This window comes from Apus apus, chromosome 6 (genome assembly GCF_020740795.1).
Source record: "Apus apus isolate bApuApu2 chromosome 6, bApuApu2.pri.cur, whole genome shotgun sequence".
Classification (NCBI taxonomy): Eukaryota; Metazoa; Chordata; class Aves; order Apodiformes; family Apodidae; genus Apus; species Apus apus.
In genome coordinates, this window is record NC_067287.1 from 16,857,790 (window position 1) to 16,879,311 (window position 21,522).

At 59.5% G+C, this 21,522-nt stretch overlaps 5 protein-coding genes across 13 annotated transcripts in view; 2 read left to right on the forward strand and 3 right to left on the reverse strand.

Annotated features, from left to right (window-relative positions):
• Positions 1 to 21,522, forward strand: part of DNAJB2 (DnaJ heat shock protein family (Hsp40) member B2) — a 158,062-nt gene that overhangs the window by 123,251 nt on the left and 13,289 nt on the right. The window lies entirely within an intron of this gene.
• On the reverse strand, positions 177 to 6,169 carry GLB1L (galactosidase beta 1 like). 8 transcript variants are annotated; one of them, XM_051622770.1, is made up of 17 exons: positions 6,072 to 6,169; positions 5,400 to 5,899; positions 4,770 to 4,942; positions 4,397 to 4,547; positions 4,105 to 4,165; positions 3,741 to 3,835; positions 3,173 to 3,353; positions 3,033 to 3,091; positions 2,730 to 2,851; positions 2,474 to 2,514; positions 2,085 to 2,203; positions 1,870 to 1,944; positions 1,694 to 1,783; positions 1,442 to 1,555; positions 1,019 to 1,150; positions 489 to 704; positions 177 to 414 (listed from the first exon to the last, which is right to left on the reverse strand). In XM_051622770.1, the coding sequence occupies exons 2-17, from the start codon at positions 5,451 to 5,453 to the stop codon at positions 196 to 198; spliced, it is 1,902 nt and encodes a 633-aa protein (XP_051478730.1). In that variant the 5' UTR covers positions 5,454 to 5,899; positions 6,072 to 6,169; the 3' UTR covers positions 177 to 195. The 8 variants fall into 8 exon arrangements, with proteins under 8 accessions (XP_051478730.1, XP_051478735.1, XP_051478732.1 ...); XM_051622775.1 differs by having other exon boundaries at positions 5,400 to 5,580; positions 6,072 to 6,163; XM_051622772.1 differs by having other exon boundaries at positions 5,400 to 5,895; positions 6,072 to 6,162.
• Positions 6,294 to 8,713, forward strand: STK16 (serine/threonine kinase 16). Of its 2 annotated transcripts, none has more exons than XM_051622791.1 (7): positions 6,294 to 6,415; positions 7,027 to 7,246; positions 7,327 to 7,460; positions 7,536 to 7,656; positions 7,742 to 7,837; positions 7,913 to 8,034; positions 8,110 to 8,713. In XM_051622791.1, exons 1-7 carry the CDS (start codon positions 6,330 to 6,332, stop codon positions 8,246 to 8,248), a joined length of 918 nt encoding a protein of 305 aa, XP_051478751.1. In that variant the 5' UTR covers positions 6,294 to 6,329; the 3' UTR covers positions 8,249 to 8,713. The 2 variants fall into 2 exon arrangements, with proteins under 2 accessions (XP_051478751.1, XP_051478752.1); XM_051622792.1 differs by having other exon boundaries at positions 8,118 to 8,713.
• LOC127386173 (tubulin alpha-5 chain) lies at positions 9,207 to 13,610 on the reverse strand. Its single transcript, XM_051622782.1, has 4 exons — positions 13,500 to 13,610; positions 11,642 to 11,864; positions 11,028 to 11,176; positions 9,207 to 10,819 (listed from the first exon to the last, which is right to left on the reverse strand). Exons 1-4 carry the CDS (start codon positions 13,500 to 13,502, stop codon positions 9,848 to 9,850), a joined length of 1,347 nt encoding a protein of 448 aa, XP_051478742.1. The 5' UTR covers positions 13,503 to 13,610; the 3' UTR covers positions 9,207 to 9,847.
• LOC127386182 (tubulin alpha-5 chain-like) lies at positions 15,245 to 19,168 on the reverse strand. The gene is made up of 4 exons (XM_051622800.1): positions 19,129 to 19,168; positions 16,785 to 17,007; positions 16,496 to 16,644; positions 15,245 to 16,312 (listed from the first exon to the last, which is right to left on the reverse strand). The coding sequence occupies exons 1-4, from the start codon at positions 19,129 to 19,131 to the stop codon at positions 15,341 to 15,343; spliced, it is 1,347 nt and encodes a 448-aa protein (XP_051478760.1). The 5' UTR covers positions 19,132 to 19,168; the 3' UTR covers positions 15,245 to 15,340.

Here is a 21,522-nt window from a genome sequence, read left to right on the forward strand (position 1 = left end):
CATAATTCTGAGCCCCTTCCTCCTTAGCACAGATCCTATCTGGCCCCAGAGGAGGGGAGGAGCTCTGTATGTTCATGCCAGAATATGTGCCCCTCTCCTAGGGCCCTCCCTGTACTGGCCCCTGTGCTTCCACCAGCCCCCTGCCCTCTCCACAGCCCCAGTTAAAAGCAAGGCTGTTGCCCAGCAGCCCTGTGTTTATTCTGTGCCCACAGTGGTGTGGCTGAGGGTCCTGTTGAAAAGGGGTCGGTCAAGGAAAAGCAGGGAGGGGGTGAGGGGTGCCCCCTCCAGCTCCAGCACCGTGATGTTGTTGGGGCAGTCAACACACAGCACCGAGCCAGGCACAAAGAGGGTCTGCTGGGGCCCACGGCTGGGCCAGTACCTGCCCAGGTTGAAGCCATTTATCCACAACTGGCCCTGGAAGATGGGTTCAGGATTGAGCTGTGCCCCTTACCACCCTCACCTCCCTCCCCAACTACTCACCACTGTACCTTACTCCAGCCTGGGAACTTCACAAAGGTGTCCCAGCTGATGCCAGGAGTCTTAAAGGTCCCAGTGTAGAAGGCTGGCCCTACTGTTCCCCTGCTGCTTGATTTTGGCTGGGCAAAGTGGGGCCAGCCCTGCTTGATGGCAGTGTCTATGGCCAGGGGGTAGATCAGCCAGTTGCTGAGAGGGCTGGAGTCCAAGGAGAGGTTACCCAGCAAGCCCTGAGATGGAGCAGGAGGGAAAATGAGGCAGCAGGATGCTTGCCTTCCCTGGGGCATGTCCCCCTTGCAGCAGTGAAGGTGGGATGCGATCCTCTCTGAAGGGCTGCACTGCTCTGGCAGCATAACTGGGGGAGAGGGGTGTGGATCTCACAGCCTTACCCCAGTCATGGCAGGTTTGCCAGGGGGTGGTATGAGATTAACCAAGGAGCAGGTCTGGGGACGGCTGTGCCATCTTGGGTGGCAGGAGAGGGGGCCTTTGGCCAAATGGGTAGCCAGGCCATTCCCTCTAGAGTCTCAGGGCCCTCTCCCCTCACCTTGAAGTCACTGCTGTTGGCCCCGAAGCTGATCCTGCCCATGTTCTCCAGAAGCACATCCAGGGTGTCCCCTGCCCTGCCTGTCACACGCAGCGTTGTCTGCCCATCCCGCTCCAGTGTCCCCTGGTACTCCTGCAGACACAGGGTCAACACTGTGGCCCCATGCCGAGATCCCACCTCCCCAATGCTGCCTGCAGCCTGGCAGTGCAGCATCCTGCTGCCCCCCAGACCTGGCCCAGGGTTGCCCTCCACCCCTCAAAAGGGGGAAAATTCAGGCCAGAGGGCTACCCCACAAGGGCTCAGTGTGGCTCTCAGCATCCTGGCTGTCCCCAGGCCCCTGGCATGGCATGACACTGCTGCTGAGGGTCCCACAGCCCTCCCAAGCACTGGGCCAGGGACCGGTGTGTCCTCCTGCAGCCTCACCTGCTGCAGCATCACATATCCACGGTCACAGATGCTGTGGGGAGAAGACCTCAGCGTGGCTGGGTCCGGGACATCCCAGGGCAGCTGTGTGCGGTACACCACAAAGCCATGGGCCTGCAGGACACAGTGGAGTGTCACAGAAAGGGAACTGGGGCTGGAGACAAGCTCTGCTCCTCCACCCCAGAGCCAGGGCAAAGCAGCCAAGCCTAGAGGCATCTTTCCCACTGTCCCCTACTGCACCCAACCCTTCACCTGCTTTATGGCTTCAAAGGTGAGAGGAAACTTGTTCCAGATGGGCCCGGAGGGGCACAGCACATCCAAGACATCCAGGAGGTTGGCATACTGCAAAGAGAGGGACAGGCTTGGGACAGTGCTGGGGACGGGCAGCACCAGGCAGGGGCAGCACAGCCCTTGGGGCAGGCACTCACCTTCTGCAGGGCCACCTGGCCGTAGGCATACTTGGGGGAGGCGGGTGGCATTGGACCGACTGGCAGGGGCTGGAACTGAACAGCAAACTGTCAGCTGCCTCCCAGGGCAAGCAAGGAGATGTCCCCTGCTCTGCCAGGTCCCTCTGTGACTCCCTCTTCCCTGGCACAGGCAGCAGTGCCCAGTACCATCCCCCTCCTCTTGCCAGGCTCAGCACCTCGCTGATGACCGTGCGAATGGCAAACAGCTTCTCAGTGGGGTCTCCAGCCTCCGAGAGGGGGGCATCATAGTCATAGCTGGTGGTCACTGGTTTGTACTGGTCCTTGAAGTCAGCACCTGGCCAGAGAAGCAACGGGAGCTGGAGGAAGGGGCTCTGGCAGAGCCCATAGTATGGAACCCACTCCCAGGCTGGCTTTAATGTGGGGGGTCATGAACCATAATGGGGACAAAAGGAATCCTCAAGAGGGGACAAGCTTGCGTTCAGGGACCTTTGGGTGTGTGTCAGCCTGCCCCATGGACAGAACAGAAGCCTGAAGCAGGATCCTGCCAAGCAAAGCCCCCAAACTGCAGTGTGTCCCACCCTCCCCAGGGCAGGGCCCTACTCACCACTCCAGTAGGCAAAGTTTGTCCCACCATGGAACATGTACCTGTGAGACACGCCAGAGAGCCCAGTCAGCACCTCCTGAGACCCAGCAGGTTCTCAATCTGCTGCCCCTCTCTGCTGTGCCCATGGTCCCAGCCCAGCCTGTGCCCCTTGCTCATCCCCTGTGGGACGAAAGTGAGCAGCAATGGCCACTCTGATGCTGGCAGAGGGGAGGGGATCGACCCCCCAGGCTGTGCCTCCTGCCAGCTGACTACTTGCATGTTGACACTGGCTCCCAGCTGCAGCATGTCCTCTAGTCCCCGTGCCACCTGCGCCGAGCTGGTGCTGGCATGTACCTCCCCCCAGTAGTCCAGCCAGCCTGTGTAGTACTCTGAGTTCACCTGGAGGATAAAGGGATTGTCACCTGCCCAAAGCTGGGACTCCTGGCACCCCTCTGCCAGGAACATCCCCCCTGCTTACATACAGCCTGCCCATGGCACCCCTCTTTGCTTTTCCCACCCCCTCCGTCTCTCCAAAGCCATCACAGTTCGTTCCCCCCCATGGTGCCCACACCAAGCTCACCAGGGGACCCTTTGGCTCAACTCGGCGCTGGGCACCAAATGCCTCTGTCACATTGAAGCCTGTGGAGATGGTGGGAGAGAGGTTGGAGCAGGACAGAGCTGGGATCCCCTATCTCCTCTCCTCCTCCCCCATAGGGGTACCTGGCCCAAAGTCAACGGTGGCATAGAGCCCCTGCAGCGTGCCACAGCGCAGCTCCTCGGCCCGCGTGCCATCGGTGGTGAAGAGCAGCACCTCGTTCCCCAGCAGCGCCCGGAAGGAGCTCAGAAGGTGCCTCAGGTACTCATAATCACAGGCATAGTAGCTCCCATATTCGTTCTCCACCTGTGAGCAGGGCAGAGGCCAGCACCCAGCACGCACCCAGCAGGGCTGCAGCCAGGTGCCACCTCACCCTGTGATGAGCATCCAGCTCTCCCCTTCCCTCCATGACATCTTTAGATGTTGTGATAGCCCACAGGTGTGTCCCAAGACTGACCTTCCTTCCCCACTATGACCCCAAGCTCTGCCTATATTCCTCAAACCACAAACAGGGAGGTGGCAGGTACCCAGAGCTCCAGTCCTTGGATTTAAACACAGGTCCAATGGTTGGGAAGGATTTATTGAAGAGCTGTGCCAGATGAGGGCATGGTGTGGGAGGTACAGGTGGCTTTTTGGGGCACAACCAAAGACGACCCAGAGCAGGGCAGGGGACCAGGTCCCACTACACTCTACCTGCACACTGATGATGTTCCCCCCATGCTGGTACAGGCGTGGCTTGATCTTGGGTAGAAGGACATGGAGCCAGGAGTCCACGGCTGCCAGGTAGGCTGGGGAGAGAGGGGAGATCAGCCTGGCCACAGTATCCACCCCAGTCCACCCACAGCCAGTCCTGCCAGGAGGAGGATGGTGCAGATGGGGCAGAGCTGAGCACAACGGGGAAGCAGAGGTGGAGAACCAACTATGGTACTCCTAAAAGATGAAAAGTTTGGGAGAGACTGTGCAGCGGAGTTGGCAGGTGTGAGGAGAGAGACCAGTCTGCTGGGATTGGCATGAGGCTGCAATGACACAGTGGCCAGAACCCTGTGTCAAGGCTCACCGGGGTCAGAGGAGCGCAGGATGATGTCTGGTTTCCACAGCAGCCAGGCAGGCAGGCCTCCCTGGAGGAACACCCACAGCCAAGAGGGAGGCAGAGAAACCACTCAGCAGAGCCCAGGCACACAGCCAAGGCCAGTCCAGGGCAATGCTCGTGGCTCAGCATGTGCCCTGCAGAGTGGCAGCCTGGGCACAGCTAGCACGGCACCAGGCTCAGCATGCCAGCCAGAAGGGCCAACCTTGCTGTACCCTTCCTGGGCCACCCATGACTCCCCTGTCCCATGTCTGGGTCTCACCATCTCCCACTCTGCACAGATGTAGGGCCCTGGCCGCAGGATCACCAGAAGCCCCAGCTCGGCTGTCAGGTCCAGAAAAGCTTCCACGTCCCGGTCCTCAGCAAAGTCATAAACCCCCGGCAGTGGCTCATGGTAGTTCCAGGGGATGTAGCTGTGGTGAGAGCAGAGATCAGCATGCCAGGGATAAGGACACCCTGGCATGATGGATGACAATGGGGACTGGACTGGGACTAGCCCAGGCTCATGCTCATGGTCCCCAGTCCCTGTGATCAGACAACACCCCTGCATCTGTCCCTATTCCTTGGACCCCAGAGGTCCTGAGGGGCTCCGGCGCAGTGGGCTGTGCTCCCAGGGCTGTCCCTGTGTCACTTACACCTGCACGGCGCTGAGCCCACTCATGTACATCTTGAGGAGCCGGTCCCTCCAGGCAGGGCGCGGGACACGGGCATAGTGGATGCTGCCCGAGATATAGCGGAAAGGGACACCATCCTTGCGGAAGCAGTTCTCCTCGTAATCCAGCTGGAAGGAGCGTGCCGGGGGGGAGGCCTGCAGGAGAGGGGCAAAGCTGGGGGGCTGCAGACCCGCCACAAGCCCATCCACCTCCTACCACCAGGATAGATCCTGGGGGGGCACCCTCCCTGTCCTTGACGAAGGGACCAGGCAGGAACCACGTTGTCTCGGGAAAGCGGGAGCAACAAGCAGGGCAGCCATTTGCATCGCCTGATGCCCCCCACCTCCCCTGCTAATCAAACACCCTGCGGCTGAGCTGGTGCCATTTTGGGGGACCGGTGCTGCTGCGGACGAGTGCTGGGAAGGCAGGCAGGGAGCTGGGAGCGCAAGCGGGACGGTAGGACAGGACGTGGGCTGCAGCAGAAGGGAGCCATAGCAGAAAGAGCAGGGACACGGGGAAGGAAAGCAAGGCAGATCCTGGAGCGTTCCCACCGGCTCCTTCGTCGCTCAGCCTCGCGCGCTTCTCCTAAACTTTCCACCCACGTTTACGAACCTGCGTGTGGAGGAGCCCCGCTGCCAGCAGCAGGGCGAGCGCCGGCAGCCCCATCCTCGCTCGGTAGGCTCGGGGTGCAGGACTAAGCGGGACGTGGACACCACTATCACATGATTCTGCTCGGCCAGCGCAGGCAACTTCCTTCAGGTCCTAAGTGCGGGCAGCTGGAGCAGCGGCACATCTAGGGAGGGAGAGTCGGATAAGGAGGTTGGCAGCTCCCGCCCTCCGTGCCTGGGTGAGACCCCCATTTCCCCGCTCAAAGCCCACCCAGCACGGGCTGCAGGCAGCAAACACCCCCCGAGCCAGCTCCAGCCGGCGGACACATCACCGGTGCCCGCCGGGGTGGTGGATGTCACACGTGGAGAGGCGAGGAACCTCGTAAAAGTGTCACCACCAGACAAACACCGTTCGAAGGAGCTCAGCCCACTTGTTTCACCAGAGAGGTGGTGGTGGGACACCCCGGTTCCAGCTGCGGGAGGGGGAGATGCTGCTGCCGCTGTCTGGAAGAAAGGAAAATGTCCCTGGACCGAGGGTCAGAGCCTGGTGACAGAGCTGGCGACGGGGGCACGGCCAGGAGGTGATGCCCCCGGGAGGAGCCCCGCGGCGGCTGGCCTCGCCATCTCTGTCCCCTGCACCGCCGACCTGCCCGCCCGGCTGAGGGGCTCGGCTCACCGGGGCCAGCTCCGGGGACCGGCAGGGTGCGGAACCCCGCTGCCGCCGCTCGCCGCGGGGCCCGGAAAGACGCCACCGCGCCGCCCCACCCTGCCCACGGGGCGGGGCGGGTCCGAGGTTCGGCGCCGCCCCGCTCCGCACCGGAAGCGAGCCCCGCGCTGGGGCGGCACCGGGAGGGCTGCAGAGCCCGCCCCGATGGTGACGCGGCGGGTGACACAAGCGGTGACGCGCGGCGGCGGGCGATGACGCAGCCGGGCAATGGGGCAGGCGCTGTGCCTCTGCTCCCGCGGCACCGTCAGCCTGGGCGGGCTGCGCTACCTCCTGCTCCACCGCCTGGCAGAGGGGTCCGCGCGGCCGGGGGGCGCGGGCGGGGGCGGCCGCGGGCATGGGCGGGTGTTGGGGCGTGGGGATGTGCTCGGGCATGGGGGGTGCTTGTGCCTGCGGGCGATGCTCGGGCTTGGAGGGGTGACTGTGCGTGGGGAGATTGTTTGTCGGGCACAGGCGAAGGCTCGGGAGTGGAGGTGATGCTCGGGCATGGGGGTGATGCTCAGGTGTAGGGGATGTACTAGCACGGGTAGGATGCTTGGGCATGGGGGTGATGCTCAGACGTGGAGGGTTATGCTTGAGCACAGTGGGGAGATGTTTGAGTATGTGCATGGAGGAGGATTCTCATGCTGGCTGGATGCGGTCAGTTATACCCAGGAGTGGGTTCCTAGACCCACAGGAGTAAGGGTGATTGGGCCAGCAGGGTTGTTCATGCAAAGGGAGGGATGCTTTGGGTGCCTGGCAGGTGCTCTCAAGGTGGGGGGAATGTGCATGCCTGGGGGGGCTCCCACGGAGGGGGTTGCAGGCACCTGCTGCTCTCTACCCCCCTACCCTTAATGCTGGCAGTGGAGGCTGGACACAGGGCTTGTATGTGGGAAACCCAGCCCATGCCACACTTGGGTCCTCACAGGGGCTTCAGCTATGTGGACCTGGTGGAGGGGCTGAGGGACGGGCGCTTCTATGCCCTGAAGCGCATCCTGTGCCATGACAAGGAAGACCGCCAGGCTGCCCTGCATGAGGTGGAGATGCACGGCCTCTTTGACCACCCCAACATCCTGCGTCTGGTGGCCCACTGCATGGTGGAGAAGGGTGCCAAGCATGAGGCCTGGCTCCTCCTGCCCTACGTGAAGGTGAAGGGGGGCTTCCCTGGTTGCCTCCAACCCCTTGCCATTGGGAGCACCAGAGGTGACTGGCTGCTTGTGTTTGTCAGGGGGGGACCCTCTGGAGCGAGGTGCAAGCACTGCGAGAGAAAGGGACCTTCATGCCAGAGCAGCGGATCCTCCTCATCCTCCATGGAATCTGCTCTGGGCTGCAAGCCATCCACAGCAAGGGCTACGCACATAGGTGGAGAGTCAGCAGACCTGGCTGAAGGGGTGGGCAGGGGGCCCAGCAGATGTTCAGTGATGTGCATCCCCACAGGGACCTCAAGCCCACCAATGTGCTGCTGGATGAGGATGATCGGCCCTTGCTGATGGACCTTGGCTCTATGAACAAAGCTCGCATTGAAGTTAACAGCTCTCGGAAGGCCATGGCTGTGCAGGTGGGTAGGTGGGTGCTCTGGGACATCACCTTACCATCCCATCTCTGATAAGCCTTTACCTCCACCCTCACCCTCCTCTCTACAGGATTGGGCTGCTCAGCGCTGCACCATCTCCTACCGTGCCCCTGAGCTCTTTACAGTGCCGAGCCAGTGTGTCATAGATGAGCGCACAGATATCTGGGTAAGGAACTGGCCCCCCCCAGCCCCTGCCCCTGCCCCGCCATGGCAGGGCTGCCCTGACCCTTCTGCACTCCAGTCCTTAGGCTGCGTGCTGTACTGCATGATGTTTGGGGAGGGCCCCTATGATGCCGTCTTCCAGAAGGGCGACAGCGTGGCTCTGGCAGTGCAGAACCCCATCACTGTGCCCCCCACGACCAGGTGAGAGGCTGGGGAGAGCCATCCTGCTCCCAGGTGGCCCCCTACGCTGTGTACCCCTTGCCATCTTTCCTCCAGGTATTCAGCTGCCTTGCAGCATCTGCTCTCCTCCATGATGACGCTGAACCCCCAGGCACGACCCAGCATAGATGACATCCTCCACCAGCTGGAGGGGCTACAGCCAGCACCAGCGGGCCAGGACACCACGCAGATCTGAGCCCATCCCACCCTGTGGCAGCAAAGTACCCCGAGGCTGAGCCAGGGGAAACGCAGCTGCCCTCGTCCCTGCTGCCCCACGAAACCATTGCAGAGGGGATTCCTGCATGGGAGAGAGCTGCTGCTCTGTGCTGGAGGTGTGTTGGATTTGAAGTGGTCTGTACCCTGGATGCTGCTGCCTGGGACTCAGTCTGGGCCCCAGGGCTGTGGATGTGTGACTTGCTGCTAAATGGGGCCCTCGCCAGCCGCTGCCTCCTCCGGGGGTTGCAGAGAAGGATGGTGTGGAACCCCCCCCGGGTGAGGGCAGCCATGGCCCCACAGCTCTGCGCCCCAGGAGGGCTGTTCTGAGCTGCAGTCTGGGTCCTGGTGCGGTGCTGGAGCAAAGTGGGGGGACCCAGCCCCCGCTCCACTGCTGTTCTTGGCACCGATGTTGCCTTCTGTTTGGAGTAAAAGATGTTCTTGCGGAGGTGTGGACGTGTCCCTGCCTGTGGGAAGGGGGTCCCGCCGGGGCACAGGGAGAACTGTCTGGGTTGTGTGAGGGAAGGACAGCAGAGCACAGCCCTGGCAGGGCAATGTGGCTGGAGCATTAGCAGTAAGCAGGGAAAGTTAATCCCTGGCCCCAGCACGCTCCTGACGGGAGTGAATACAACTCTGCAGCTGGAGCCAGGCGCCGCTGTTGGGAGCCTCTGGGGCTGGGTGCTGTGGGAAGAGGCTCAGCACAGCCCTGGCAGGCAGTGGCAGGGGTACAGGCAGAGGTTCTCAGCCACCCAAGGAGAATGAGGTGGGTGCCCAGGTTGGGGAGCTGCCAGAGCCTGGGGGGAAGATGCAGCAGCGCTGCTCCTGTGGGGATGAGCAGTCTGGGGACAGCCCAACCACCCTTGGCTGGAGAGGCTCCCTGGAACACACAGCAGTTGGATGGGCCACGAAGGCAAGGTAAGAAAAGAGATGCAGACAAGAAATTTCATGGGGAGCATTCCCCTCCTTTAATCCTCTCACCACAACACAGCAGTAAAGCAGCCGCAGGGGTTCATGCTGCACTGGATGCCCTTGTGGGGTGGCACCCACTGCACCACAGAGCCAGGCGTGCCGCTTGTCCCATGCTGTGACCACAGGGACAAGGGTGCCAGGCTCCTCCCAATGCTTCAACCTCCTTCCAACTCCTTCCAGACAAGCCCACTCACCCTTGGGCTGGGAGAAGTCCCAGCAGCTGGAGATGTTTTCCTGCTTGGGCTAAATCTGCTCCCCTGGTCTCCAGTATACAATACAGGGCCATATACCACGGGGTCATCCACCACCTGAGGAATCAATACCCACCCCCAGCTCAAGCAGAGAGAAGGGTGGGTTATGTGCCACGGCCCCAGGGAGTAGACATGGGGGTTCTTACCTACATGGGGAGCAAGCTGGAGCTACAGCAGAGCGATGAGAGGAAGCATAGCAGCACCAGCAGCAGAGCTGAAACACTCACCACACACCTGACTTGGCAAGAAACCAACACAGCTGGGGGTTACTGGGAGACATGGAGGCTCTGAAATTATTTATTGCAAAGGGTTCCTGCACGTAACGCGGGAAAGGAGCACAGTCCTTTTTGGCAAGGGCTTCTCTACTCCTCGCCCTCCTCTTCATCCTCGTAGGAGTCCAGGCCCACCTCCTCGTAATCCTTCTCCAGAGCGGCCATGTCTTCCCGTGCCTCGGAGAACTCCCCTTCCTCCATGCCCTCGCCCACGTACCAGTGCACAAAGGCTCTCTTGGCGTACATCAGGTCAAACTTGTGGTCCAGGCGGGCCCAGGCCTCAGCAATGGCCGTGGTGTTGCTCAGCATGCAGACAGCACGCTGCACCTTGGCCAGGTCCCCTCCCGGTACCACCGTGGGTGGCTGGTAGTTGATGCCCACCTTGAAACCTGTGGGGCACCAGTCCACAAACTGGATGCTGCGCTTGGTCTTGATGGTGGCGATGGCAGCGTTGACATCCTTGGGCACCACATCCCCGCGGTACAGCAGGCAGCAGGCCATGTACTTGCCATGGCGGGGGTCACACTTCACCATCTGGTTGGCAGGCTCAAAACAGGAGTTGGTGATCTCAGCCACTGACAGCTGCTCATGATAGGCCTTCTCTGCAGAGATGACAGGAGCATAGGTGGCCAGGGGGAAGTGGATGCGAGGGTAGGGCACCAGGTTGGTCTGGAACTCAGTCAGGTCAACGTTCAGGGCCCCATCAAACCGCAGCGATGCTGTGATGGAGGAGACAATCTGGCTGATGAGTCTGTTCAAGTTAGTGTAGGTTGGGCGCTCAATGTCCAGGTTCCTGCGGCAGATGTCGTAGATGGCCTCATTGTCCACCATAAATGCACAGTCTGAGTGCTCCAGGGTGGTATGGGTGGTGAGAATGGAGTTGTAGGGCTCCACCACAGCAGTAGAGACCTGTGGCGCGGGGTAGATGGAGAATTCCAGCTTGGACTTCTTGCCATAGTCAACAGAGAGTCGCTCCATCAACAGGGAGGTGAATCCAGAGCCAGTGCCACCTCCAAAACTGTGAAACACGAGAAAGCCCTGGAGTCCTGTGCACTGGTCAGCCTGTGGAGAGAGACCCACCAGGTTGTTTTGAGATGGATTTCCTTGTGAACACCTGACTTTTCAGAAGTCTTCCAAGCCTTGGTGCATCCCTGCCACGTGCAGCCACAGAGCCAAGCTGAGGGCAGAGCAGGTCTTGGAGTGTGCTCAGCCCCAGCAGGATTCTGTAGCCCAGCTCAGAGGGACACATTCACCCTCTGTGGTTACTTACCAGTTTCCGGATCCTGTCCAGCACTTGGTCGATGATCTCTTTGCCGATGGTGTAGTGCCCACGGGCATAGTTGTTGGCAGCATCCTCCTTGCCAGTGATCAGCTGCTCAGGGTGGAAGAGCTGGCGGTAAACTCCTCCTCGAACCTCATCTAGGAGAGAGCAGGGGACAGTTGAGCCTGGACCAGGCTGTAGGTTTGAGCCAGCCACCAAGCAGTGGTTTGAGCACACATGCCTTTCCCTCCTCCCAGCTCCACCTGCTAGGGCCAGAGCCAAGGACCCACATGTCAGAGTGGCCACCACAAGCATCAGGTTTCTCTGGCAGACAGAGGTGGCTGCCACCTCCTTGCTCAGCTTCCCCCACCCATGGGGAGCTGTGTCTTAACAGCTGCTGTGACAGCAGGAGCTGCTGTGCCGGTTGGGCTGGTTTCTTCCAGTGCACATGTGATAGCAGAGACTACCAGCATGGATGCCTCTAGGACACTTCAGGAACAAAAGCTGGTGCTCGGGTTTGTGGTTTCTCCTGGGGAAAAGCAAACCCTCAGACTGAACCCAGTGCAGGATACTGCCTAGCCCCCCAGGGGTGCATCCCAGGCCATGCACACCCCAGTACTCACCGATCACAGTGGGCTCCAGGTCCACAAAGATGGCCCGTGGGACATGCTTCCCAGCCCCAGTCTCGCAGAAGAAGGTGGTGAAGGAGTCGTCCCCTCCACCAATGGTTTTGTCACTGGGCATCTGCCCATCAGGCTGGATGCCATGCTCCAGGCAGTACAGCTCCCAGCAGGTGTTGCCCATCTGGACGCCGGCCTGGCCGACGTGGACGGAGATGCACTCGCGCTGGGGAGGGGGAGGCAGGGTCAGACCCTAGCACAGCTCTGTCCACCCCACCCAGGGAGGGCTCCGCCTGCTGTCAGTGCTCTACAGCCACCTGCACAGGACCCACCCTGGCCAACAGCCTCAGGAAGCCCAATTTCTTTTGGGTGACCTCCCACATGCCCCTGAGGCTCCCTAGGTGGCTGACGTTGCCCTTGGCCATGCACTCGCACCACATAGGATTGGGAGCTGGCCCTGGTGTCCTTCCTGCTCAGGCCACCCTGGGAGTCACCAGCCATGTGGACTCTGCTCCCCAGCTCCCCTGCTCCAGCTGCCCTGCCAGGCTCCCTGGCAGCCTCAGCACCTTCCCCACACCATGGCAGCCCAGTGAGCTAACATGGGTATGTTTGTGTCCCATGAGCTGCAGCCAGCATGGGGAAGCCCCTGCCTGCTGCTCCAGAGCCTGGCAAGCAATCAGCCCCATGGGCTGAGGGCCTTTGGGGTGCGGGTGCAATGAGGGGCAGCCAGGGGAAGTCTGGTGGTGAAGGCCAGCAATGCCCTAGGCAGCACAGAGGCTCCTTGGGCTACACAGTCCCAATCCCATGCTGCAAAACCCTTGTGGGCAGAAGTGTCAGACAGGGGGCTTTGAGCTGGAGATGTGCCTCCTGCACTCCCACCCTGCAAGTGCAGGCCTGCTCTGCTGCCCTTGGCATTCCTCCTCTGCTAGTCTTGCCATCCTTGGTCCTCTATCCCTAGCATCCCTCCTCTTCTAGCCCTGTCATCCTTGGTCACCTCGTCCCTGGCATCTCTCCTCTACTTCCCTGAGCATGCAGGCTCCCCCGGCGCAGGACACCACAGCTCAGCATGAGGATCCTAGGGTCCTCGTTCCTGCATTCCCTGTCCATGCAGCGCTCTAAGCTGCGATGGGGACCATGCTCCTGTCCAGCCCCGGGGGTGGTAGAAGGGGGCACAAGGACTCCTGACTCCTCCGGGAAGAGAGGAGCAGACTCAGCTCGCCGGGAGGAAAGGCGGCCCGGGGAAGGGTCTCTGGCAGAGCTCCGTAAGCGCTGCGGCGGGCAGGACTGCGCTGCGTCTCTTGGCACGGCCCCGTCCCCCTTCCCGAGCCGCTAAATATAGCCCCGGCCCCCGGCGAAGGCAGCGGCGACTGCCCGGTTGGATCTGCCCGCTCTGCCGCTCCTAGACGCCCACGGTACGGGAGGGCCGGGACCCTCCAGCCCGCTCCCCGCCGCCAGCCCCGACGGGACGCCCGCTGCCCCGGGGGGAGCCCCGCCGAGCGCCTGGCTCCAGTCCCCGGTGCCCGGCTGGCGCCTCCGTGCCCGGCAGCTGTCCCCGTCCGTCCGCGACACCGATGACTACTGCAGAGATCACCCCACCTCCATGTCCATCGCGCCCCCAGTTGCGGCGCCGGGGTGACCCAAGCGCACCCGAACCGCTGGCGGAGGGGGAGACCGGGCAAGAATGGCGGGGGGGGCACAGCTGCCCTCGGGCAGGGGCCGGTGGGGCTGCCCAAGGTCACAGCGGCGAAAGAGGGGTCGCGCCGCGGCGGCTCCACCGTGCCCGGAGCTGCGGGGGGACGCTGCCGAGCCCCCCATCTCGGCGCGGCCGTGCCCGTGGCCCCGCAACCCGGCCCGCACTCACCATGCTGCGGCGGGGGGGGTCCGGGCTCTCCCGGCGGCTCGGTGCGGCGGGGCTCGGTGCGGCGGGGCTCGACACGGAGCTGCAGCTGCTGCAATCCCCTCTGCAGCGCCCTCTTATAGGTGGGAGGGGCCTGATAGCGCCCTACCCCTTCATTTGGGTACATTTGCATGCAAGACGGGAGTACCCACTTCGGCAGCAGCGGGAGTCTGCCTGGGTTTCTTCTCCGCTGCGAAGGAACCCCGAAGGGCAGGGGCCAGGGCTGCTTTCCCTCTTCTGTCAGGAAGGAAGCAGGGGACATCCTGCCAGCAGAAGGCTCCAGACCTCAGGGGGTATAGGCGGTGCTCAGCCACAGGGACAGCGGGGACGGGGCAACAGCCACTACCCCCACACATACTGCGCGCTCCCTAAGGTCTAGGGACACCTTGAGACGACATAGGCCTTTAGATTAGGAGAAAGGAGGAGAAATGCGCTAGACACACAGGTCAGGCTTTGAGGTCCAGGATGCCTCTGACACTCCCTTTGCCATCAGCACTTCAGGAACCCCTGGCCAAGGGCTGCCCTTCCCTCCCGGTGGGGACGGGCAGGCAGTGCCGCACCTCCACGAGGCTGCAGAGCAGCATGACAATTCTGAGCTGGCCCGGCTGCAAAAAAAAACCCTCAAAAAAACAAACAAACAAAAAAAAAAACCCCAGGGTCATCACAGCCCGTTTGCTGTTAATGATTCCTGGCCACACCCAGAGAAGCCCCTCCATTTTGAACCCTGGCTAGCACAACCTTCCCTGCCAGGGACAGGGCTGTCCTGCTGCTGAGGACGAATGGACCACCAGCCCAGCTGGGGAAAAAGCAGAGCCCAGCACACCAGCCTTGCACGCTGTGTGCAGCATGAAGAGGGCTCCAACCTTGCTGCCAGGGCATGGACTCACACAGCCTTTGTTACCTGTGGGGACAGAGGCTCTGCTGCTCAGGAGCATGCCAGGAGACACCTTCATGTCCCTCTGCAGCAGAGTCCAGATCAGAGATGCAGGTTAATCTTTAATAAAAAAAGAACAGGACATAACTCCAACTTCTGAGTGTTTCTGGCAGCTGTCGACTCTCTGAAGACACAGAAAGAAGGTGTCTCTGCAGAGTAGCTGCACTGCTCTGGTGTGAGGGGCAGCAACTCCTGACCTGGTTTAGCAGCAGGCACTGCTCAGCCTGAGCCCAAGGCTCAGGTCATGGGCACAGGGAGCAGCGCCAGGAGCCCTGCGCAGTGGGACAAGCGTCTGGCCGTGCTCCAGGGATCGGTGCAGCCCGGTGCTGGCTCACACTTTCCCCTCGAGCTGACACGGGTGCATGCTGGGAGGAGGGCAGTGAAGGACATCCCTTGTGGCTCAATATAGCTGGAGCATTAGTGGTAAGCAGGGAAAATTAATCTCTGGACCCAGCATACTGGATAATGCGTAACAGAAATCTCCCATTGCAGCTGGAGCCAGGAGCTGATGTTTGGACTCTGGATCACCAGACAGGACAGGAAGAGAGTTCCACAAACAACCTGCGGAGAACATGGTCTGGGGCAGGCAGGGCAGGGCCAAATGCCCGAGTGGGATGGCAGAGCACCAGCACAGACAGGCAGGGTGTGGGTAGAGGCGCTCCGAGATGGTGGACCCCATGTCCACATGTGCTAGGAGGAAGCACAGCAGCACCAGCAGCAGAGCTGAAACACTCACCACACACCTGACTTGGCAAGAAACCAACACAGCTGGGGGTTACTGGGAGACATGGAGGTTCTGAAATTATTTATTGCAAAGGGTTCCTGCACGTAACGCGGGAAAGGAGCACAGTCCTTTTTGGCAAGGGCTTCTCTACTCCTCGCCCTCCTCTTCATCCTCGTAGGAGTCCAGGCCCACCTCCTCGTAATCCTTCTCCAGAGCGGCCATGTCTTCCCGTGCCTCAGAGAACTCCCCTTCCTCCATGCCCTCGCCCACGTACCAGTGCACAAAGGCTCTCTTGGCGTACATCAGGTCAAACTTGTGGTCCAGGCGGGCCCAGGCCTCAGCAATGGCCGTGGTGTTGCTCAGCATGCAGACAGCACGCTGCACCTTGGCCAGGTCCCCTCCCGGTACCACCGTGGGTGGCTGGTAGTTGATGCCCACCTTGAAGCCTGTGGGGCACCAGTCCACAAACTGGATGCTGCGCTTGGTCTTGATGGTGGCGATGGCGGCGTTGACATCCTTGGGCACCACATCCCCGCGGTACAGCAGGCAGCAGGCCATGTACTTGCCATGGCGGGGGTCACACTTCACCATCTGGTTGGCAGGCTCAAAACAGGAGTTGGTGATCTCAGCCACTGACAGCTGCTCATGATAAGCTCTCTCAGCTGAAACCACGGGAGCATAGGTGGCCAGGGGGAAGTGGATGCGAGGGTAGGGCACCAGGTTGGTCTGGAACTCAGTCAGGTCAACGTTCAGGGCCCCATCAAACCGCAGTGATGCTGTGATGGAGGAGACAACCTGACTGATGAGTCTATTCAAGTTGGTGTAGGTTGGGCGCTCAATGTCCAGGTTCCTGCGGCAGATGTCGTAGATGGCCTCATTGTCCACCATAAATGCACAGTCTGAGTGCTCCAGGGTGCTATGTGTGGTGAGTATGGAGTTATACGGCTCCACCACAGCAGTAGAGACCTGTGGCGCGGGGTAGATGGAGAATTCCAGCTTGGACTTCTTGCCATAGTCAACAGAGAGTCGCTCCATCAACAGGGAGGTGAATCCAGAGCCAGTGCCACCTCCAAAACTGCGAAACACAAGGAAGCCCTGGAGTCCTGTGCACTGGTCAGCCTGTGGAGAGAGCCAAGTGAGATTCCTCCAAGCACTGACTTTGCCACAGGGAAGTTTCAGATTGTTGCTTGGGTGGCCACAGAGCCCTCCCAGGACACCGCAGGGCTTACACCTTGCTCCCACCCACAGCAGGATTCTGTAGCCCAGCTCAGAGGGACACATTCACCCTCTGTGGTCACTTACCAGTTTCCGAATCCTGTCCAGCACTTGGTCGATGATCTCTTTGCCGATGGTGTAGTGCCCACGGGCATAGTTGTTGGCAGCATCCTCCTTGCCAGTGATCATCTGTTCAGGGTGGAAGAGCTGGCGGTAAACTCCTCCTCGAACCTCATCTAGGAAAGGTTATCATAATGTCAGAGATCTTCTAACTGGCCCCAGGGCAAGGTGGCAGGAGCCACCCTGGGGACTGTCCTGTGGTGGTTTGTTCCCAGAGATAGTGACCAGTGTCACTGCCCAATTGAGGTGTACTCACCAATCACAGTGGGCTCCAGGTCCACAAAGATGGCCCGCGGGACATGCTTCCCAGCCCCAGTCTCGCAGAAGAAGGTGGTGAAGGAGTCGTCCCCTCCACCAATGGTTTTGTCACTGGGCATCTGCCCATCAGGCTGGATGCCGTGCTCCAGGCAGTACAGCTCCCAGCAGGTGTTGCCCATCTGGACGCCGGCCTGGCCGACGTGGACAGAGATGCACTCGCGCTGGGGAGGGGGAGGCAAGGTCAGACCCCAGCTGGGACTGCAAATGCAATCACTGCAGGTGGGGAGGTGTCCAGCTCAAGCAGGACAGCTTTTCTTGCCTTGTGCAAATCCACACTGCCTGGCAGCCTGGGTGCCTGTGTTCATCCCGGTCTGCTGCCCTCTGCCAAACCTGGTGCTAGGCCTCCCATCACTGCACTGCCCACCTCAGGGGCTCAGGGAGATGGAGACACATCTGCTGGAACCAGGGACATCAGGCTAGCACATTCCATGGACTATTCCACCCACAGCCCTGGGAGGCACCAGAGAAGCACCCACTGTTACCTGAACACCCACTTGGCTTAAGGGCTGGAGCCTTGCAGCAGCCACCCTGGTCTCTGTTGCTAAACCCACAACAGGGTTGTGGGCTGAGATGACAGATCAAGCAGGCTCTGGAAGCTGAGGAGGGTGATGGCACTGAGGATGGGTGCCCAGCAAGGGCAGGTATTGGCAGCAGTGAGCAGTTGCTGTGCTCTGAGCCTTGGGTTTCCTAAATTAGCTCTGGAGAAGGAGGAAGCATTTAGCAGCACTCCCTACTGAGCTGAAGGGCTGAGGTGGGAGAGTTCCTCAGCTCACAGTGTCAAGGGCAGCCTCAAGTCCCTCAGAGAATGCAAGGCTAAGGTGGGCTCTGCAGCCTCTCTCTCTCAAGGTAAGGCATCCCAGATGCTGCAGCCCTTTTACCGAGGACCAAAATATTCACTGCCTCAGCCCTGCTGTTGCCAAGGGCTTGGTTGTGTCATCTGGCACAACAGAGGCCAAGGAGCATCCAAACCAAACCGGATTTCCAGAGCCATGGGTGTCCCACTGTGAGTCAGCTGGCAGGAAGCTGGTGGAGCCATTTTGTGCTCAGGAGCATGGCAGCAGCAACTGCTGTCTGAGGAAGTTGCACAGGTCACAGCAAGTCTTGGCTCTGTGAAGCTAAGGCACTTTCAGTGCTGCATTTCAGAGGCAGCAGTGACAATGAGGGATGACAAAAAAAAAAAGCCCTTGATGCCCATGGTGAGAGCCAGAAGACCACCACCCCACCTTTCCCAAAGTTAAGGTGCAAGGAGCAGCAAAGTGACACCCTTCTTATCTCTCCCAGCAGGTCCATAAAGGTTTTGTAACACAAGGAGCCAACACAAGGGGTAAGTTCAGAGGAAGCTCCATGATCCTCAGCAGAAGAGCACAGCAAACACTGACACAGCTGCAAGCACCTCCGGATGGCCACAAGAAAGAAGATACGAAAAAGGACTCCTCCCTTGCAAATCTATCAGGGCAGGGGCAGAGGGCTATGCTGATCACTGTACTTCATCCTGCCAACACGCAGCAGCCAGAACTGGCTTTGTGGGACCCTGCACTGGGCAAGAGTCCCATAGTGCTGGGAACGAAGCACCACTGGTCACCAGCCAGCAGCCTCTGCCTTCTTCATGACAAGGTCTGGCTCAAGAAAGGCAGAGAGCAGAGTCCCGCGGGGCAGCAGGCAGGGAGCCCTGGCACCCTGAGGCTGGGATGCTCTCCCAGGCAGCTGGAGAGGTCAAGAGTCTCACAGCAGAACCACTGCGGCAGGACGGGCTGCAGGCTTACTCACAGTGGTGCCCACCCGTGAGCTGGCCCCTGGCATCCGAGGTGCGGGGCAGTGGGTGAAGCCATGGCTCGCTCCTGGGGCTCAGCTCTGGGGCTGCAGCATAAAGGGCTGGCAGCCTGGGCACACTCCCCCCCGCCGGAGATGCTACCACGGGAGCTGGGCAGGAACTGTGGCTATTAAAAGGGAGGAGAGGTGAGAGGATCAGCCCGAAAGCCAGTCTGGGCACACGGTGGGGTTGGGCTGGTGGGCTCTTTGCCTCCGACACATGAGACGGTTGCAAGAGGTGCTCAGAGGAGGAGGCTGCGGAGACCGGGGCGGCAGCAGCTCAGAGAAGGCTGACGCCAGGCAGGGGCAGGGCAAGCACAGTCGGTACCCCTTCTGCCCGCCCCCCTGGGCAGCCCCCCCGGGGAACCTATGGGGGTCACAGACTGCTCAAGAGAGAGTCCCGCTGGAGTCCCCTCCGCTCCTGGAAGCACCCGCGGTACCGGAGGGAGGGCACAGCTCGGGTCGGCACTCACCATGATGCCGACGCCGCACGACCTGCCTCTGCCCGGGCTGCAGCAGCTCCGCACCGCCGGGACGGCCGCTCCAAACCCCCTTATAGCGGGGGCGGCTCCGGGACGGGCCGCCCCGCCCGAGACTGCTCCGTGCGCTTGCATAAATTTGTGTGCATTGCGCATATTTGCATACATTTGCTTAGAGGCGGCTGGGCTGTCCGGCAGCCGGCTGGGTGTATTGATGGGGCCACTGAGGAGCAGCGTCCTCCAAGGCCCCAGTTCCCTCGGGTCCTCCATTCCCTGCCTCCCACGGGAGACCTGGGGGTCCCCTCGAGGGAAGGGCAGGGGAGCATAAGGGTTGGTCTTGCTATGCTTGCCTTGGTAAAGGGGATTCTGCTGAAGGGCAGAGATGGCACTTTCTTGCTGGGTGTCCTGCTGGTGTCAGGCACCATCCAGGTATTAACCAGTAGAGACCTGGGGACCTGAGGAAGGAAATTCTGCAAAGAACCTGGCTCAGGTCTTCCCCACTGGTGGCTGGAGGTGCTGATGTGATCCCTGGGTGTGCACAGAGCTGGGTCTCTGCCAGCCATCGATAGCCTCCAAGGAACAAGAGGAAACACTTCAGAGACAAGCACAAGCTCTACTGACGTCTTTGAAAATCAGTGAGGAAAAAGCAGGAAAACTCTGTCCTGTCCTTTGCCACAAGCCCCTCAAGGACGGGGGTCCTGGGGCTGTGCCTGAAAGCCCTGCCTGCTGATGGGCTCCTCCTTTGTCAGCCTGACTCTGCTTTGCCTCCTTGGCTTTGATCTGATTTCACAAAGCTTTATGAAAGGACCAGTGAGGGGATGGGGAGAGTTGGAGCACCTCCAAGGAGGTTTATTAAAGATTCTTTGTGGTGACTTCACTGATAACTGGCTTTGCTACAATAAATAATGTGTTCATCCTTTCCTCCCCCTTCCAAAATACTTGCAGCATCCACTGCTATGCAGAACCAGTCCTACCTCTGTCTGAGCCCAGGGACTTAATGAGTTTTCACTGAAAGGTGCTGTCATCTCTCAGCTGGGTCTGAAAGTTGAAAGCTGGACCTGATTTATCCACCCACAATGGCCTTTCTTTGTGCCTGAGTCACCTGAAAAGTGTCACCTTCACTGATGAACACGTGAAAAGTGACTGAAATCAGCAGTACTGCTGTGAAGCCTGTGCTGGTGTCTAAGCAACACAATTTTGAGATCTGCAGAAAGGGCTGAGCCAAACTATCAGAGTGGGTTTAATCAAGCTCATGGGAAAGGATGTTGTTGTTTTTTTCCGCAGAGATGCCTCAGGTTGTGAATGTTTCTGAACCTGGACAGGATGCTGTGGCAACTAGATAATTCTGGAAATACCTAAACTCCTCCCTGTGGTATAAATGTCCTTTGAGTGACCTCAGAAATCACTAGATAACATGGACCATGCTGATGCAGACAGTCCATGAGAGTGAGAGAATAATTGGTAGCACTGAGGCAACAAAATTTGAGACCCAGAAGTGAACTGGTGTGAAAAGGAGCAATGGGATCATCTTTCCCTGTGAAAATCTTTGCCAAGGTGCTCACAGAAATGCATGCCGGATGCCAAGGCATCACTTCTGACTGGGTGACTCCTAGCATCCTTCTTAATTCCACGTGCCAATTAACTCTGGGGTGTTTATAGCATGAAAGGTTTGCAGCAGTGGTTGGAAGCATAAGCATCAGAGCTAGGCAGGGAGCAGCATTTCTAGGCATGCAAGGCTTATATTGTTCACCCAACCCTGGAAGATTTTTATGACAATCTGGTGTCACCTCAGGGTGTAAAACACTCTGATACTTCTCCAAGAGATGCCTGGATCAGTTTATACATCATTTTAGTAGAGCTGAGGATAAAATGTCCCTGATTAGTCATTGCTGCAAATGCCTGCTCACTGAGAAGATAACCACTCAGATGCTGTTACGTTGAACGAGCAGGGCAGCAATGACTGACAAAAGAACCATCAGTCATTCGGAGCTATGCATCTCCATGTATATGTGATCTGAAAAGCCCAAACAGATGTCTAACCTTATTTGAAATGCTTAAGAACAGCTGGCTAAATCGAGGGAGCACCAATCATCTGCATCTTGTCAGAGTCTAGCTGCTCAGCAGCCTGCCAGATGCAGGGAGCAGCAGCCTGCAAGCACATGGTGGAGGATGAATTCACCCTGGCTGGAAGATTCATCCCAAGGTGGGCCCCTCTCACAGAAATGTTATCCACAGGTCTAAGAAGACCCTTCAAAGGTTTTCAGATCACATCAGAAATCACAAGTTTGTACGAATCACTCAGGAAATGTTCCCATCATTGCTTAGAATTAAGTTGAACCCTGCACCAGCACTCGGAGACATTAAAAAAAACAACCAAGGGAAATTTTA

What these genes read in the sequence shown, in the direction of transcription:
- GLB1L (XM_051622770.1), bottom strand. Translation starts at nt 5,453, where the DNA reads ATGGGGCTGCCGGCGCTCGCCCTGCTGCTGGCAGCGGGGCTCCTCCAC. An exon ending in GGGCTCAGCGCCGTGCAGGT is followed by an intron (nt 4,548 to 4,769) that starts GTAAGTGACACA and finishes CTCTCACCACAG; the next exon opens with CTACATCCCCTGGAACTACC. An exon ending in CCTGCGCTCCTCTGACCCCG is followed by an intron (nt 3,836 to 4,104) that starts GTGAGCCTTGAC and finishes CTCTCTCCCCAG; the next exon opens with CCTACCTGGCAGCCGTGGAC.
- STK16 (XM_051622791.1), top strand. Translation starts at nt 6,330, where the DNA reads ATGGGGCAGGCGCTGTGCCTCTGCTCCCGCGGCACCGTCAGCCTGGGC. An exon ending in CTCCACCGCCTGGCAGAGGG is followed by an intron (nt 6,416 to 7,026) that starts GTCCGCGCGGCC and finishes GGGTCCTCACAG; the next exon opens with GGGCTTCAGCTATGTGGACC. An exon ending in ACTGTGCCCCCCACGACCAG is followed by an intron (nt 8,035 to 8,109) that starts GTGAGAGGCTGG and finishes TCTTTCCTCCAG; the next exon opens with GTATTCAGCTGCCTTGCAGC.
- LOC127386173 (XM_051622782.1), bottom strand. An exon ending in CCTGGAGCCCACTGTGATCG is followed by an intron (nt 11,177 to 11,641) that starts GTGAGTACTGGG and finishes GCTCTCTCCTAG; the next exon opens with ATGAGGTTCGAGGAGGAGTT. An exon ending in TGGACAGGATCCGGAAACTG is followed by an intron (nt 10,820 to 11,027) that starts GTAAGTAACCAC and finishes CTCTCTCCACAG; the next exon opens with GCTGACCAGTGCACAGGACT.
- LOC127386182 (XM_051622800.1), bottom strand. An exon ending in CCTGGAGCCCACTGTGATTG is followed by an intron (nt 16,645 to 16,784) that starts GTGAGTACACCT and finishes AACCTTTCCTAG; the next exon opens with ATGAGGTTCGAGGAGGAGTT. An exon ending in TGGACAGGATTCGGAAACTG is followed by an intron (nt 16,313 to 16,495) that starts GTAAGTGACCAC and finishes CTCTCTCCACAG; the next exon opens with GCTGACCAGTGCACAGGACT.